The 12,835-nt window shown below is 40.5% G+C and overlaps 1 protein-coding gene across 5 annotated transcripts in view; it reads left to right on the top strand.

Moving 5' to 3' along the window:
* Positions 1–1,138: 1,138 nt before the first annotated feature.
* Positions 1,139–12,835, top strand: part of Pisd (phosphatidylserine decarboxylase) — a 114,911-nt gene continuing 103,214 nt past the window's right edge. For 2 of the 5 annotated variants that reach the window (XM_077796038.1, XM_026408901.2), the window contains exons 1-2: positions 1,139–1,225; positions 12,121–12,200. In XM_077796038.1, coding sequence (XP_077652164.1) covers positions 1,161–1,225; positions 12,121–12,200 — 145 coding nt within the window. In that variant the 5' untranslated portion in view covers positions 1,139–1,160. Of the gene's footprint in view, positions 1,226–1,775; positions 1,842–2,353; positions 2,424–12,120; positions 12,201–12,835 lie in introns of those variants that run through there. The other 3 variants (XM_077796037.1, XM_077796035.1, XM_077796036.1) reach the window with 3 other exon arrangements.

Here is a 12,835-nt window from a genome sequence, read left to right as displayed (position 1 = left end):
GTTTGAGGCCAGCCTCACAATTTAGCGAGGCCCTAAGCAATTTAGCAAGAGATCATGTCTCAAAATATAATAATAATAATAATAATAATAATAATAACAACAACAACATAAAAAGGGATGTAATTCAGTGGCAAAGCACTCCTGGGTTCAATCCCTAGTACAAGTGAAGTACTGGTGAAGGTAAAAGTGATTAGTAACAGCAAAAGGAAATTCAGGGCTGCAGTCAGGGCAAAGGGCTTTTTTAAATTTTATTTTTATTTTGTATTGGTTGTTCACAACATTACAAAGCTCTTGACATATCATATTTCATACATTAGATTGCAGTGGGTTATGAACTCCCAATTTTATCCCAAATGCAGATTGCAGAATCACGTCGGCAAAGAATATTTAGAACACGGGTTTTGGAATCAGAGACACATTCACATTTGGCTTTTTTACTTCATAGCCTCTGAGCACGTGCCGGTTCTGTGCCCTTCAGTATGTTGCTTAACCTCCCAGGTACTTCATCAGGTACTTCATCTTATAATGGTGATACTGCCTAAGGGATAGCTGCAGATCTCTAAGTCGGTGCTTATTAAAAAGCGGCAGGTACAATTAAAAATTCGCATTTCCCTTAAAACTGAAAAGAGCAGAACAAGCATCATCACATCAAGTACCTAGATTGACGACTTGTTGCATTTCTGGGTGATCCAATACCACTTGCGTCTAGTCTCCCTGGCAGCACCACGGTGGGACGTAAGAAAGATATGACCGAATGCACCCAAAATGCTCCCAACAGTACCTGGCACTTAATGGTAGCTGAATCGTGGATGCCCGGTTTCCCTATATGTGAGTTACATCAGATGATACAACTTTTTCGGACCTTGGGTGCCTCTGATTTTCCAGAGACAAACGAAAATGCACAACAGAGGGAGGAAAGAGGTTTGAGATCAATACGCCCAGGGTCACCTCTATTGCTCACACTCGCCCTACCAGGCTCCGGAGATTCCGGAATTCGGGTGGCTGGAGGAGGTGGGGGTGTAGCCACAAGGCCGGGTTTAGTTGATTCCGCTCTAGGCCTTCGTGTTTCTCATTGGTCCTCTGAACTAGAGATCCGTGACGTCATGCGAGTGCGCCCAGGCGTGTGAAGGGGCGTGGTCTCCTGAGAAGGAGGAGAAAAGATGGCGGCGGCCGTGGGGCGGCGGTGCCTACGGTTACTGAGCGGAGTCCCGTCTTGGCGGAGCAGGTACAGTAGCGCAGGGAGAGTTCTTTGGAGCCGAGGCAGACCTGGACCAAGCGAGGGTCGGGAGAGCGGAGTCGTTTCTTTACCGTGGGTTTTCCTTGAGATGGGTTCGAGTGAAGCCGGAGCCACCTTCACATGGAGCTGGGGGCAGAAGAAATTACCACTGCATAGGGCTGTCAGGATTTAATTGGAACGCCCTCGCTTTGCCCTTCCCAGCTAGGTGGAAGTGTATAAGATTCAACAAAATAGATGGAATACGTTGCTTGCCCGTCTTCAGAATTGAGACAGAGCCTACGGCTTTTTCTTAGATGTTCATGTTCCTAGAAGGGCGGTGGGATGTGGGATGAGCACTGGACTGGGATGTGACTTTCACTTCGGATTCTTTGTCTCTGAAGCGAGAGGGTTAAATTTGGACATCTCAAAATAATTTTATGAGATTGTGGTCTTGATTATCCCGGCGACCCCTAGCTATTAGGTTTTTAGAGATGGAAGAAACCTGAAAGGTCCTATGAATCCTGCTAGTTCTTTTTGGAATTGACGAGATTGAGTTCTTGAGAAAAGGAATGATTTGCTCAAGTTCACCCAGCCAGTCAGTAGCAGACCCAGGACTCCAACCCAGGTACCTGTTTCTCAGTATTTCCCTTAGGCTGCAGGGCAGTTGTTGCATAGAAATAGCTTGGAAGTATTTGAACTCTCAGAAAATGGATTAAAATGTTGGTAACTGTGGCTCAGGAGTCAACTACTCAAGGTTTGAGAGATAGACCATATTTTTAAATTTCCAGTGAGTTAATTTTGTTAGTGTTGACCAAAGCTTATGCAGCAACAGGAAGGGACTTATTGAAGTTTGGGAGAGTAAATGTATACTAGATTTGGTTTGAGAGGGAACAGAAACCATAACTGGCCTTGCTATAAAAGTTTTTTTGTTCCACCATTAACTATTCAGAAATGATGTAGTTTTCTCAGGAGGAGGCTCTGCAACAGTGGTGGTAACTGTTAAGATTTGTACAGGAAGTTCTGTAGGTTTTTCAATAATATCACCAGGTATGCTTTTTTTTTTTTTTTTTTAAGAGAGAGAGAGAGAGAGAGAGAGAGAGAGAGAGAGAGAGAGAATTTTCAATATTTATTTTTTAGTTCTTGGCGGACACAACATCTTTGTTGGTATGTGGTGCTGAGGATCGAACCCGGGCCGCACGCATGCCAGGTGAGCGCGCTACCGCTTGAGCCACATCCCCAGCCCACCAGGTATGCTTTTTAAATGAGTCAGCCATCAATTCATCTACAGGAATTAGAAATATTTTTAAAAATCACACTCCTAAATTTAAAAAGAAAATGATAGTGGGTAGGATGCCTCACTCAACATCATTAAGAAATTAGCTATCCTTAGTACTAGTGTAGGTAGATAAGACTGATTTAGGTGCAGTGAGTGGGAAGGATGATTATTTGCCTACAATAAGAACTCTTAAATTTCAAGGATTTTATATATCCAAGATAGAAACTACATTGACATACATATACAAACTCTAAAAGATAACATTTCCTTGAGATTTTATTTTTTTCTTTTTGGTATTGGGGCTTAAACCCAGGAGCAGTTTACCACTGAGCCATGTCCCAAGCCCTTTTTATTTTGCGAGGAGATCTTGATAAGTTACTGAGGCTGGCCTTAGAGCTCATGATCCTCCCACCTCAGCTTCCTAAGTTGCTAGGATTACAGGCGTGTGCCACCAGGCCCAGCTATATCCATTAGTTTTCAGTAAAGTGGTAAGTATCTGCTTGTGAGAAACACAGATGAAAGCCTCATAGTGGAGGAAAGTTTGTCAGTAAATGGATGTGATATGATAGCACAGAGAAAGCAACATTTTGGGTGATAATTTAGGGCAATGTTTCTTAATCTCATTTGATAAAAGAATGGGTTGGATGTTTATTAGAAATAGAGTTTCCCAAATATGTTGCTGTCTTACTACCAGTTTCATATTCAGTAGGTTGGAGTGCTGTCAACTATAGTTTTTACAAGTATCTCAGGTAATTCTTAGGTTCAGGCAAGTCTGGAAAATAGTACCTAAGGAATGGTTGCTTAGTAAGACTTACATTCACAAATATTTATGGCATACCTATCACAAACCACAGTGCCAGCAACCTTGGGACAGGGAGGGGAAAGTGAGGAAATGAAGAATTAAAAGATATGTTTAAAATAGGCTTTAAGGGCTAGGATTGTGGCTCAGTGGTAGAGCGATTGCCTAGCACATGTGAGGCACTGAGTTCGATCTTCAGCACCACATAAAAATAAATAAATAAAGGCATTGTGTCCATCTACAACTAAAAAAAAAAAATTTTTTTTTTTTAAATAGGCTTTAGACCAGGCACGGTATAATCCCAGCAGCTTGGGAGGCTGAGGCAGGAGGATCGAAAGTTCAAAGCCAGCCTCAGCAATTTAGCGAGGCACTAAGCAACTCAGACCCTGTCTGTGAATAAAATATACAGACACTAAACAAATAAGTGAGTACATACAGAATTGGTCTGGGAATGTGGCTTAATGGTCAAGTGCCCCTGATTCAATCCCCAGTCCCCCCCCCCCCCAAAAAAAAAGTGTTGGGGGGCTTAGGTTCAAAGAACTTTACAATTTAGTAGATATTTACCAGATATTCTAATTGAAGATAGAATGTGGGATAAAACCCTGCTAGTTCAGTTTTATAAAAACTTTCATAGCTTTTGAAAGCAGCAGAGATAGATGTAAGAACTGTGGTTAAGGGCTGGGGATGTGGCTCAAGCGGTAGTGCGCTCGCCTGGCATGCGTGCGGCCTGGGTTCGATCCTCAGCACCACATACAAAGATGTTGTGTCCACCGAAAACTAAAAAATAAATATTAAAATTCTTTCTCTCAAAAAAAAAAAAAAAAAAGAACTGTGGTTAAAGTGTTACCACCAGGGAGGGAATGTTAAAAATATTTTACAATAATGACATGGTGGAGAGACCAGTCAGGGTGGACCCTGGTCATAAATACTTGAAATGGGCATTCCAGTATGTGCCAGCTCACTATCAACTCTTAACTCTTTTGTTAATAATTTTATTAATTTTGTGTGTGTGTGTGTTGCTGAGGATCAAACCCAGTACCTCACACATGCTAAGGAAGCTGCTCAACCCCAGCCCTCAACTCTAACTTTTCATAATAATATGTAAGTTGATAATATGTGGGGCTGGGGATGTGGCTCTAGCCGTAGCGTGCTTGCCTGGCATGCGTGCGGCCCGGGTTCGATTCTCAGCACCACATACAAAGATGTTGTGTCTGCCAAAAACTGAAAAATAAATATCAAAAATTCTCTCTTAAAAAAAAAAAAAAAAGATAATATGTAATCTGCCCCACCTGCCATCATGTAAGTAGATGGCAGTCTCTGGGCTCAGGGTTTTACATGTTTATCTTACTTCTGATGAGAGGGATCCTATTTTTATAGGTAGAGAAATTGAGGCTTAAGGCTACACAGAAAATTAGTGGCAGTGCTAGGATTTGAGCCACAGTCAGAATTGAGTGCCTCGTGATGGAGTTTAATCACCTGCTTGCAAGATGCCCTCATGAGTTTACCATGTAGAAGAGACATTAAATTGAACCTATACATTCACTTCTCTTGGGCTTAATCTCATTGCTGTGAAGTCAGGTGAGAAAACAAACACCTGCCTTTGTGAAGGGATACAGACACTAAACAAATAAGTGAGTACATAAGTAGTGAAAAGGACTATAAAAAAATAAAATAGGTTAATTAAGGGGTTAGAGAGTGCTCCAAAGGGGCAAGTCTTTGAGTGTACTGTGGTCAGGGAAAAAAGGAGGAAGCATTTAAGCAGAGAACAGATTGATAAGGAGTAAGCCACATAGGAGAGGTGTGTACCCAGTTGAATAAACAGCAAGTTCAAAGGTACACAGAAGTGCACATGTGTGTATGAAGAGTAACAAGAGTGTATGATTGTAATCCCAGGGACTCTGGAGGCTGTGGCAAGGAGTATCACAAGTTTGAGGCCAGTCTCAGCAACTTAGTGAGACCACCAGCTAAAATTAAAAAAAAAGAAAAAGGCTGGGGATGTAGCTCAGTGGTAGAGCACTCCTGGGTTCAATTCTCAGTACTGGGGAAAAAAAAAGGAGGAATGAATGAGAAGAAGGACAGGAGATCAGAAGATCTGAGAGGCTAGCAAGATGGAAAATGTAGTTAGGCATAGTGGCTCATGCTATAATCCCAGTGTCTGGGGAGGCTGAGATAGGAGGATCATGAGTTCAAAGTCAGCCTCAGTAACTGTGAGGAGCTAAGCAACCCAGTGAGACCCTGTCTCTAAATAAAATACAAAAGAGGGCTGGGGATGTGGCTCAGTGGTTGAGTGTCCCTGAGTTCAATACCCAGTACCAAAAAAAAAAAAAAGAGGAGGATGTGGTCTTATTTTCTCTTTGGAAAAGCTCTCTCTGGCTACTTTGTGGCAAATAGGATATGGAGGGCCAAGAGTAAAAGCAGGGAGATCTGGTATTACAGTCATTTAAGTGAGAGATGAGGTGGCTTGGGCTAGAGTGAGAGTGGTGGTAGGGATGAGAAATGAGAAATGGGTAGATTAAGAGATACTTTCAGGGTAGTTTTCATGCTTTGCTAGTGGATTCAATATGGATGGTGAGAAAGAACGAACTTAAAAATGTGTCTTTAGAGACTGGGGGTATAGCTCAATGGTAGAGACTTGCCTAGTATACAATGGGCTCTGGGTTTGATCCCTAGAACCTAAAAATAAAATAAGATAAAATAAAAATCTTAGGGTTTTGCTGGGTGCAGTGGTGCACACCTGTCATTCCAGCGGCTCTGGAGGCTGAGGCAGGAGGATTAAAAGTTCAAAGCCAGCCTCAGCAAAAGTGAAACCCTGTCTCTAAATAAAATGCAAAATAGGGCTGGGGATGTGGCTCAGTGGTTGAGTGCCCCTGAGTTCAATCCCTGGCACCAAAAAAAAGAAAAAAAAAAAAACTTGGGTTATTGCTGGGGCTGTGGCTCAGCGGTAGCACACTTGCCTGGCATGTGTGAGGCACTGAGTTCAATTCTCAGCACTGCATATAAATAAATAAAAAATAAATAAAGGTCTATCAACAACTGAAAGAAAAAATTAAAAAATAAAATCTTAGGGTTTTGACCTGAGCTTCTGGGTGAGTGATGATTATACCATTTTCTGAATGATAGATTAATTATAGTAATGTTAGTAGTGTAACAAAGAAACCCAATATTATCCTCAGTAGCTTAACATAGTAGACGTTTATTTTTTGCTCTTATAAATCTTGGGTGGTCCTGATTGGTGAGGCACTTGTTCTATAAGCAGCACTCCTGGGACAAAATCCCCTGCCATATTTTCTTCCTTTCTTCCCTCCCTCCCTCCCTCTCTCTCTCCTCTCTCCCCTCTCCCTTTCCTCCCTCCCTCCCTCCCTCCCTCCCTCCCTCTCTCCCTCTCTCCTCTCTCCATTCTTCTTCCTTCCTGAAGTTGAATCCAGGAGCATGTAACCACTGAGCCACATCTCCAGCCCTTTATTTTTTTTTATTTTGAGACAGATTCTAACTTAGCCTCACTAAGTTGCTGAGGCTGGCTTTGAACTTGCAGACCTCCTGCCTCAGCCACCAAGTTGTTGGGATTACAGGTGTGCACCACCATGCCTTGCTCTCCTGCCATCTTTCTTTTTTTTTTGCGCTAAGGATTGAATCCAGGGGACTTGACCACTGAGCCACATTCCAGCCCTATTTTGTATTATATTTAGAGACAGAGTCTCACTGAGTTGCTTAGCACCTCACTAAGTTGCTGAGGCTGGCTTTGTACTTTTGATCCTCCTGTCTCAGCCTCCTTACCTGCTGGGATTACAGGTGTGTGCAGCTGTGCCTGGCTTCTCCTGCCATCTTAACATGTGGCTCCCCAACATCTGTATGTTTGTCTGCAACAATCAGGATAAAAGCAGAAAGCCTAGAGGTATAGTTGTCTGTAGTCCCAGCTACTCTGGAGATAGTGGCAGGAGGATTGCTTGAGCCTGAAAATCCTAATGGTTCTCACAGTTTGCTGGAAAGGAGGCTGGGAAATGAAGAGGAAACAGATTTGATAAACATCTGGCTTGTCTCTGCCACAGAGAACTTTGGGTGAGGAGTAGGTTGAAGATTTGTTAGAGAAGGTCTGGCATTCTGTTTAGGATGAAATCAGTTTGAAATGACTCCAAGTGGGAATGTTGGGTAGCCTGTTGGAAATAACAGACCTGGAAGTCCCCGGAGGAATAGTGGGGGAAGTCATCCATGTAGGAAACCAGAGGGACCAGAAAGGTAGGAGGAAAACTCATGATCCCAGGAGTCAAATGAAGGTTGAATTTAAAGGAGAGTAAGATCAACTGTGTTATGCTTCTGAGCAATCAAGTAAGGTGAGACCCAAGATGTATGCATTGGGGCTGGGGATGTGGCTCAAGCGGTAGCATGCTCGCCTTGCATGCGCGGGGCACTAGGTTCGATCGTCAGCACCCATAGAAATAAAATGAGGATGTTGTGTCCACCGGAAACTGAAAAATAAATATTAAAAACAAAAAAGATGTATGCATTGGTATTGGCAAAATGGAGGTGTTAGGCGATTATTAGTGATTGATTGATTGATTGGTACCTGAGATTAAATCCAGAGACTCTTTACCACTGAGCTGCATCCCCACATCCTGAGCCCTTTTTAAAAAACTTTTTATTTTGAGTCGGTATCTTGCTAAGTTGCTTAGGGCCGGGCTGAATTGCTGAGGCTGGCTCTCAGGATCCTCGTGCCTCAGCCTCTGGATCCTCTGGGATTACAGGCATTGCGCCATTGTGCCTGGCTCTGTTGGTGATCTTGACAAGAGGTGAGATGATAGGAACAAAAGCCTGATTGAGTAGGATTAAGAGAAGATGGGAGGCAAGGAAGTGATACAGTGAATACAGGTAGCTCTTTCAAGAACTTGTAATGGCGAGAAGAAAAGTGAGATGGAAACTAGAGAAAGAAGCATGGTGGACAGTGTTTATGTAATTTGGAGAAATAAAGCATTTATTATATAAAATGAAAACAGGGACAATCCAGTAATAAGTAACAAGTTGATATAATGGGACATTTGCCAGACATTTGTTCCAGGAGCTAGGACTGAGCAGTGTATAAGAAAGCTGAACATTTCATTCTCAGGCAAGTTCCTGAGGGGGAAGATGCATATACAAACCACCTGAGGGCTGGGCAGCCAGTCATAGTGGATAAGTGATTCTCTGTAATTTATAGAACACAGCTATTTTCCTGTAGTCATTTTTTTTGGTACTGGGGATTGAACCCAGGAATGCTTTTTTATAGCTCCAGCTATATCTCCAGCCCTTTTTATTTTATTTTTTTATTTTGAGGCAGGGTGTCACTAAGTTGTTTAGGGCCTTGCTAAATTGCTGAGGCTGACCTCAAACTGGTGATCATCCTGTCTCAGCCTCCCAAGTCACTGAGATCATAGGCATGGGCCATGCCAGTGTTCAACAACCCTTTAGTCTGTTTTTATACTTCCAGTCTAATTCTGTTTGGAAAACAGGACTTTTAAAGTCCTTCTTTTGTAGTGAAAGTATCCATTCTAAGAGATGAGCACTGGTCAGTGCTGGGATAACTTTCATATTCTCAAATGCATCCTTTTTGGTATTAATAGCTGTTGTGTCTGGTCTTGGGGGTGGTGATTATCATGGCAAAAATCTTTTTCCCCATGCAAACCTCATTTGCCTAGAGAATGAATATAATATTTGTTACATTAGTCACAGTATCATGATGTGAGAGTGAGGGTGTTTTTTTAAAAAATATTTTTAAAATCTTCAAAGGGCCTTTATTCTGTTTGTTTATTTATTTATATGCAGTGCCAAGAATTGAACTCAGTGCCTCACTCATGCTAAGCAAATACTCTACTACTGAGCTATGACCCCAGCCCAAGGGTCTTTTCTTTCTTTTTTTTTTTTAAATATTTATTCACAATACCTTTATTTCACTCATTTATTTTTTACATGGTGCTGAGGATCGAACCTAGGGTCCCATGCGTGCGAGACGAGCGCTCTACTGCTGAGCCACAACCCCAGCCCCCAAGGGTGTTTTCAAGTGAAGAAAATTTCATGTGGAAAAAATAAAAGTACCTAAATCTGATACAGTTTATAGGATACCTATATGATATAACTAAATATCCATGAACATAAATATTATAGTATAATTGTATATTATAAATGTAGTTCTATTTTTCACAAATATCAATTTAGATATTTATAATAGAGTGAATTATTTCTACCATAAGGGCTCCAAGGAAAAAAGAAAAAGAAACATTTACTAACAAGAATATAGTTTACTTACTTTTACATTTCAGGTCAGTATTTAGAAAACTAAAGTATTACCTGAATTGAGATTTTTGATGTTTGAGCTTGGTATGGTGACATACACCTCTGATTTCAGACTACTCATCAGGCTGAGGCAAGAGGATCACAAATTCAAGGCCAGCCTTCACAACTTTGTGAGACCCTGTTTCAAAAATTAAAAGAAAGGGCTTGGGATGTAGTTCAGTGGTAGAGCACCCCTGGGTTTCTAGTATGGCAAAAAATAGATAGATAGACAGACGAAAAGATCGGGGATATAATCCAGCTTGTCTAGCACGGGTGAGAACCTGGGTTCACTTCCTCGTATTGCAAATGAAGAAGAAGAAGGAGGAGAAAGAAAGAGAGGGGGTATTTATGAAACAAAGAAGAATAAACAACTGAATAAAAATAAATTTTCTTCAATCTTAAAGCTGTGAAAATAATTGATAAGTTTTTTCTCAGTATTTTTGAAACCTAGCCACTCTGTCAATAAAACTCTTTTGGCAAAGCAGCCACAAAAGATAATTCAAAAAATTTTAAACCAGTTGAACCAGCCAGACTTGACATAGATTAGATTATTCAATGTGGTTTTCTTTTTGCCACTCTTTTTTCTCCAGTATAAACATTTAAAATCATTAAAATTTCATGGGCTAGGGTTGTGGTTTAGTGGTAGAGTGCTTTTTTAGGATGCGCTAGGCACTGGGTTTGATCCTTATCACCACATGAAAATAAGTAAATAAAATAAAGGTTGTGTCTATCTACAATTAAAAAAAATTCAGCCACCAGAAATATTAGAATCTTAGAGATTAAGGGTTCAGGTGTTTGTAGATCTATGTACAGTTCTTCTTATGTCATACAGAAACACATGGCTTTGTGTAAAAATGCTGGTATTCTTCCTTATCATGATCTTATGCTTAATTAATGGGGAAAAAGATTTTTTTATTGTGAAAGTTTCAGATTACAGAAAATTATAAAAATAATACACAGAGGGGCTGGGGATGTGGCTCAAGCGGTAGTGCGCTCGCCTGACATGCTTGCGGCCAGGGTTCGATCTTCAGCACTACATACAAACAATGATGCTGTGTCCACTGATAACTAAAAAATAAATATTAAAATTCTCTCAAAAAAAAAATAATACATAGAAATCCCAAATGTTGTCACTGTGCCTGGCAGACTTGACTGGGGTTGTGGCTCAGTGGTAGAGCACTTGCCGAGCACATGTGAGACACTGGGTTCAATCCTTAGCACCACATAAAAATAAAATAAAAGTTTTGTGTCCACCTACAACTAAAAAAATAAAAATAAATGTTAAAAAAAGAAATCCCAAATGTCCTTTATTCAAATTCTGCAAATGTTGACCATATTTGTTTTATTTTTCTTGTATGTGTATTTTTATATATATTTTCTTAAACACTTGAAAGCACCTTGCAGACTTGACAGCTCTTTTTTTTTTTTTTTTTTTTTTTTTTTTTCTGGTACCAGGGATTGAACCCAGGGGTGCTTTAACCACTAAGCAACATCCTCAACCCTTTTTATATTTTATTTTGTGTATTTGCGGGGGCAGTACCGGGGATTGAACTCAGGAGCACTCAACCACTGAGCTACATCTCCAGCCTTATTTTGTATTTTATTTAGAGACAGGGTCTAACCAAATTGCTTAGCACTTTACTCTTGCTGAGACTGGCTTTAAACCCATGATCCTCCTGCCTCAGCCTCCTGAGCTGCTAGGATTACAGGTGTGTGTCACTGTGCCTGGCAGACTTGACAGCTCTTTACCTATAAATTATGTTAGCTTTTTTCCTACAAGGGTTTTCTTTTATGTGATTATAGTGCATTTGTCAAAAACCAAGAAATTAACTGGTACAGTACTGTTATTTGGTCTGTAAACTGTATGCACATGTTGCCGCGGTTGATGTTATTACTAATTTTATTTTATTTATTTTTATTTTTTTTTAATATTTTTAAGATGTAGTTGGACACAACACCTTTATTTCACTTTTTTATTTGTATATGGTGATGAGGATTGAACCCAGGGTCGAGGCGAGCACTCTACCCCTGAGCCACAACCCCAGCCCTACTAATTTTATTTTTAATTGATTAATTGATTGATTAATTTTTGGGTACTGGGGATTGAATTCAGGGACACTCTACTATGGGATACATCCCCAGTTCTTTCCTTTGGTACTGGTAATTGAATCCAGGGGTGTTTAACCACTGAGCCACATTCCCAGCCCCCTTTTTTGTATTTTATTTAGAGACAGGGTCTCACTGAGTTTCTTATGGCCTTCCTAAGTTGCTGAGGTTGGCTTTGAATTCGAAATCCTCCTGCCTCGGTCTCTTAAATCACTAGGATTATAGCCGTGTGCCAATATGCTCATCCCTGCAGTCCTTTTTATTTTTTATTTTGAAACTGAGTCTTGCTAAGTTGTGGAGGCTAACCTTGAACTTGTGATTCTCCTGTCTCAGCCTCCTTAGTAGCTGGGGTTACAGTTGTGTGCCACAGTGCTCAGCTAATTTTAAGAAAAATATTTAATGTTAATTTTCGTTTGATTATAGCTTCTGTCACTGTGGAAACACTTCCCTGAGCCATTACCTACAGTCCTTATGGAAGTTGCCCCTTCGAGCTTTTAACACAGGTAAGGAACATTTGGAAATTGTGCCAGTCTTCTCTGTGTCTCAGTGTGCTCAAATTGGAATAAATATAGGGTTATTGTTAGCATTAAATAGTCTGTGAAGTATGTAGCATTCCTGGCACTTAGTCATCACCAAAGCATTGCCTTTTTTACTTCATTATTGTTGTTAGCAGCATAATACTCTATGACTGTACCATTTGTAATTGGACATTTGTTTCTAGTCTTTTTCTACCACAGATAATCCTATAGTAATACATCTTTGTGTATCATCAGGATAAATTTCTAGAGGTCAGATTGCTCAGTCAAGAGGTTTGTGTATTTTACATTTTGGTATTTAGGCCAATTGTTCTTCAAAGAGAGTTTTATTGTTCCTGGTTCACACTTATAAGCAAGCATTGGCACCCAGCAGAAAGCATTTAGTAGAGTATGACAAGTCAATCAAAGCTGCCAGCTCAGTGTGGAGGGTACAATAGTTTTCTTGTCCCAAGCAATTCAGAAAAAGAAAAACAGGTATTTTCTTGCTTTTTAATTTTTTTTTTTTAGTCAAAGATGGACACAATACCTTTATTTAATTTATTTATTTTTATGTGGTGCTGAGGATTAAATCCAGTGCTTTACACATGCAGGCAAGCGCTACA

Source organism: Urocitellus parryii, chromosome 3 (assembly GCF_045843805.1).
Source record: "Urocitellus parryii isolate mUroPar1 chromosome 3, mUroPar1.hap1, whole genome shotgun sequence".
NCBI classification, from domain to species: Eukaryota; Metazoa; Chordata; class Mammalia; order Rodentia; family Sciuridae; genus Urocitellus; species Urocitellus parryii.
The sequence above is the reverse complement of the archived record's forward strand: the minus strand, read 5'-3'. Positions and strand labels throughout refer to the sequence as shown.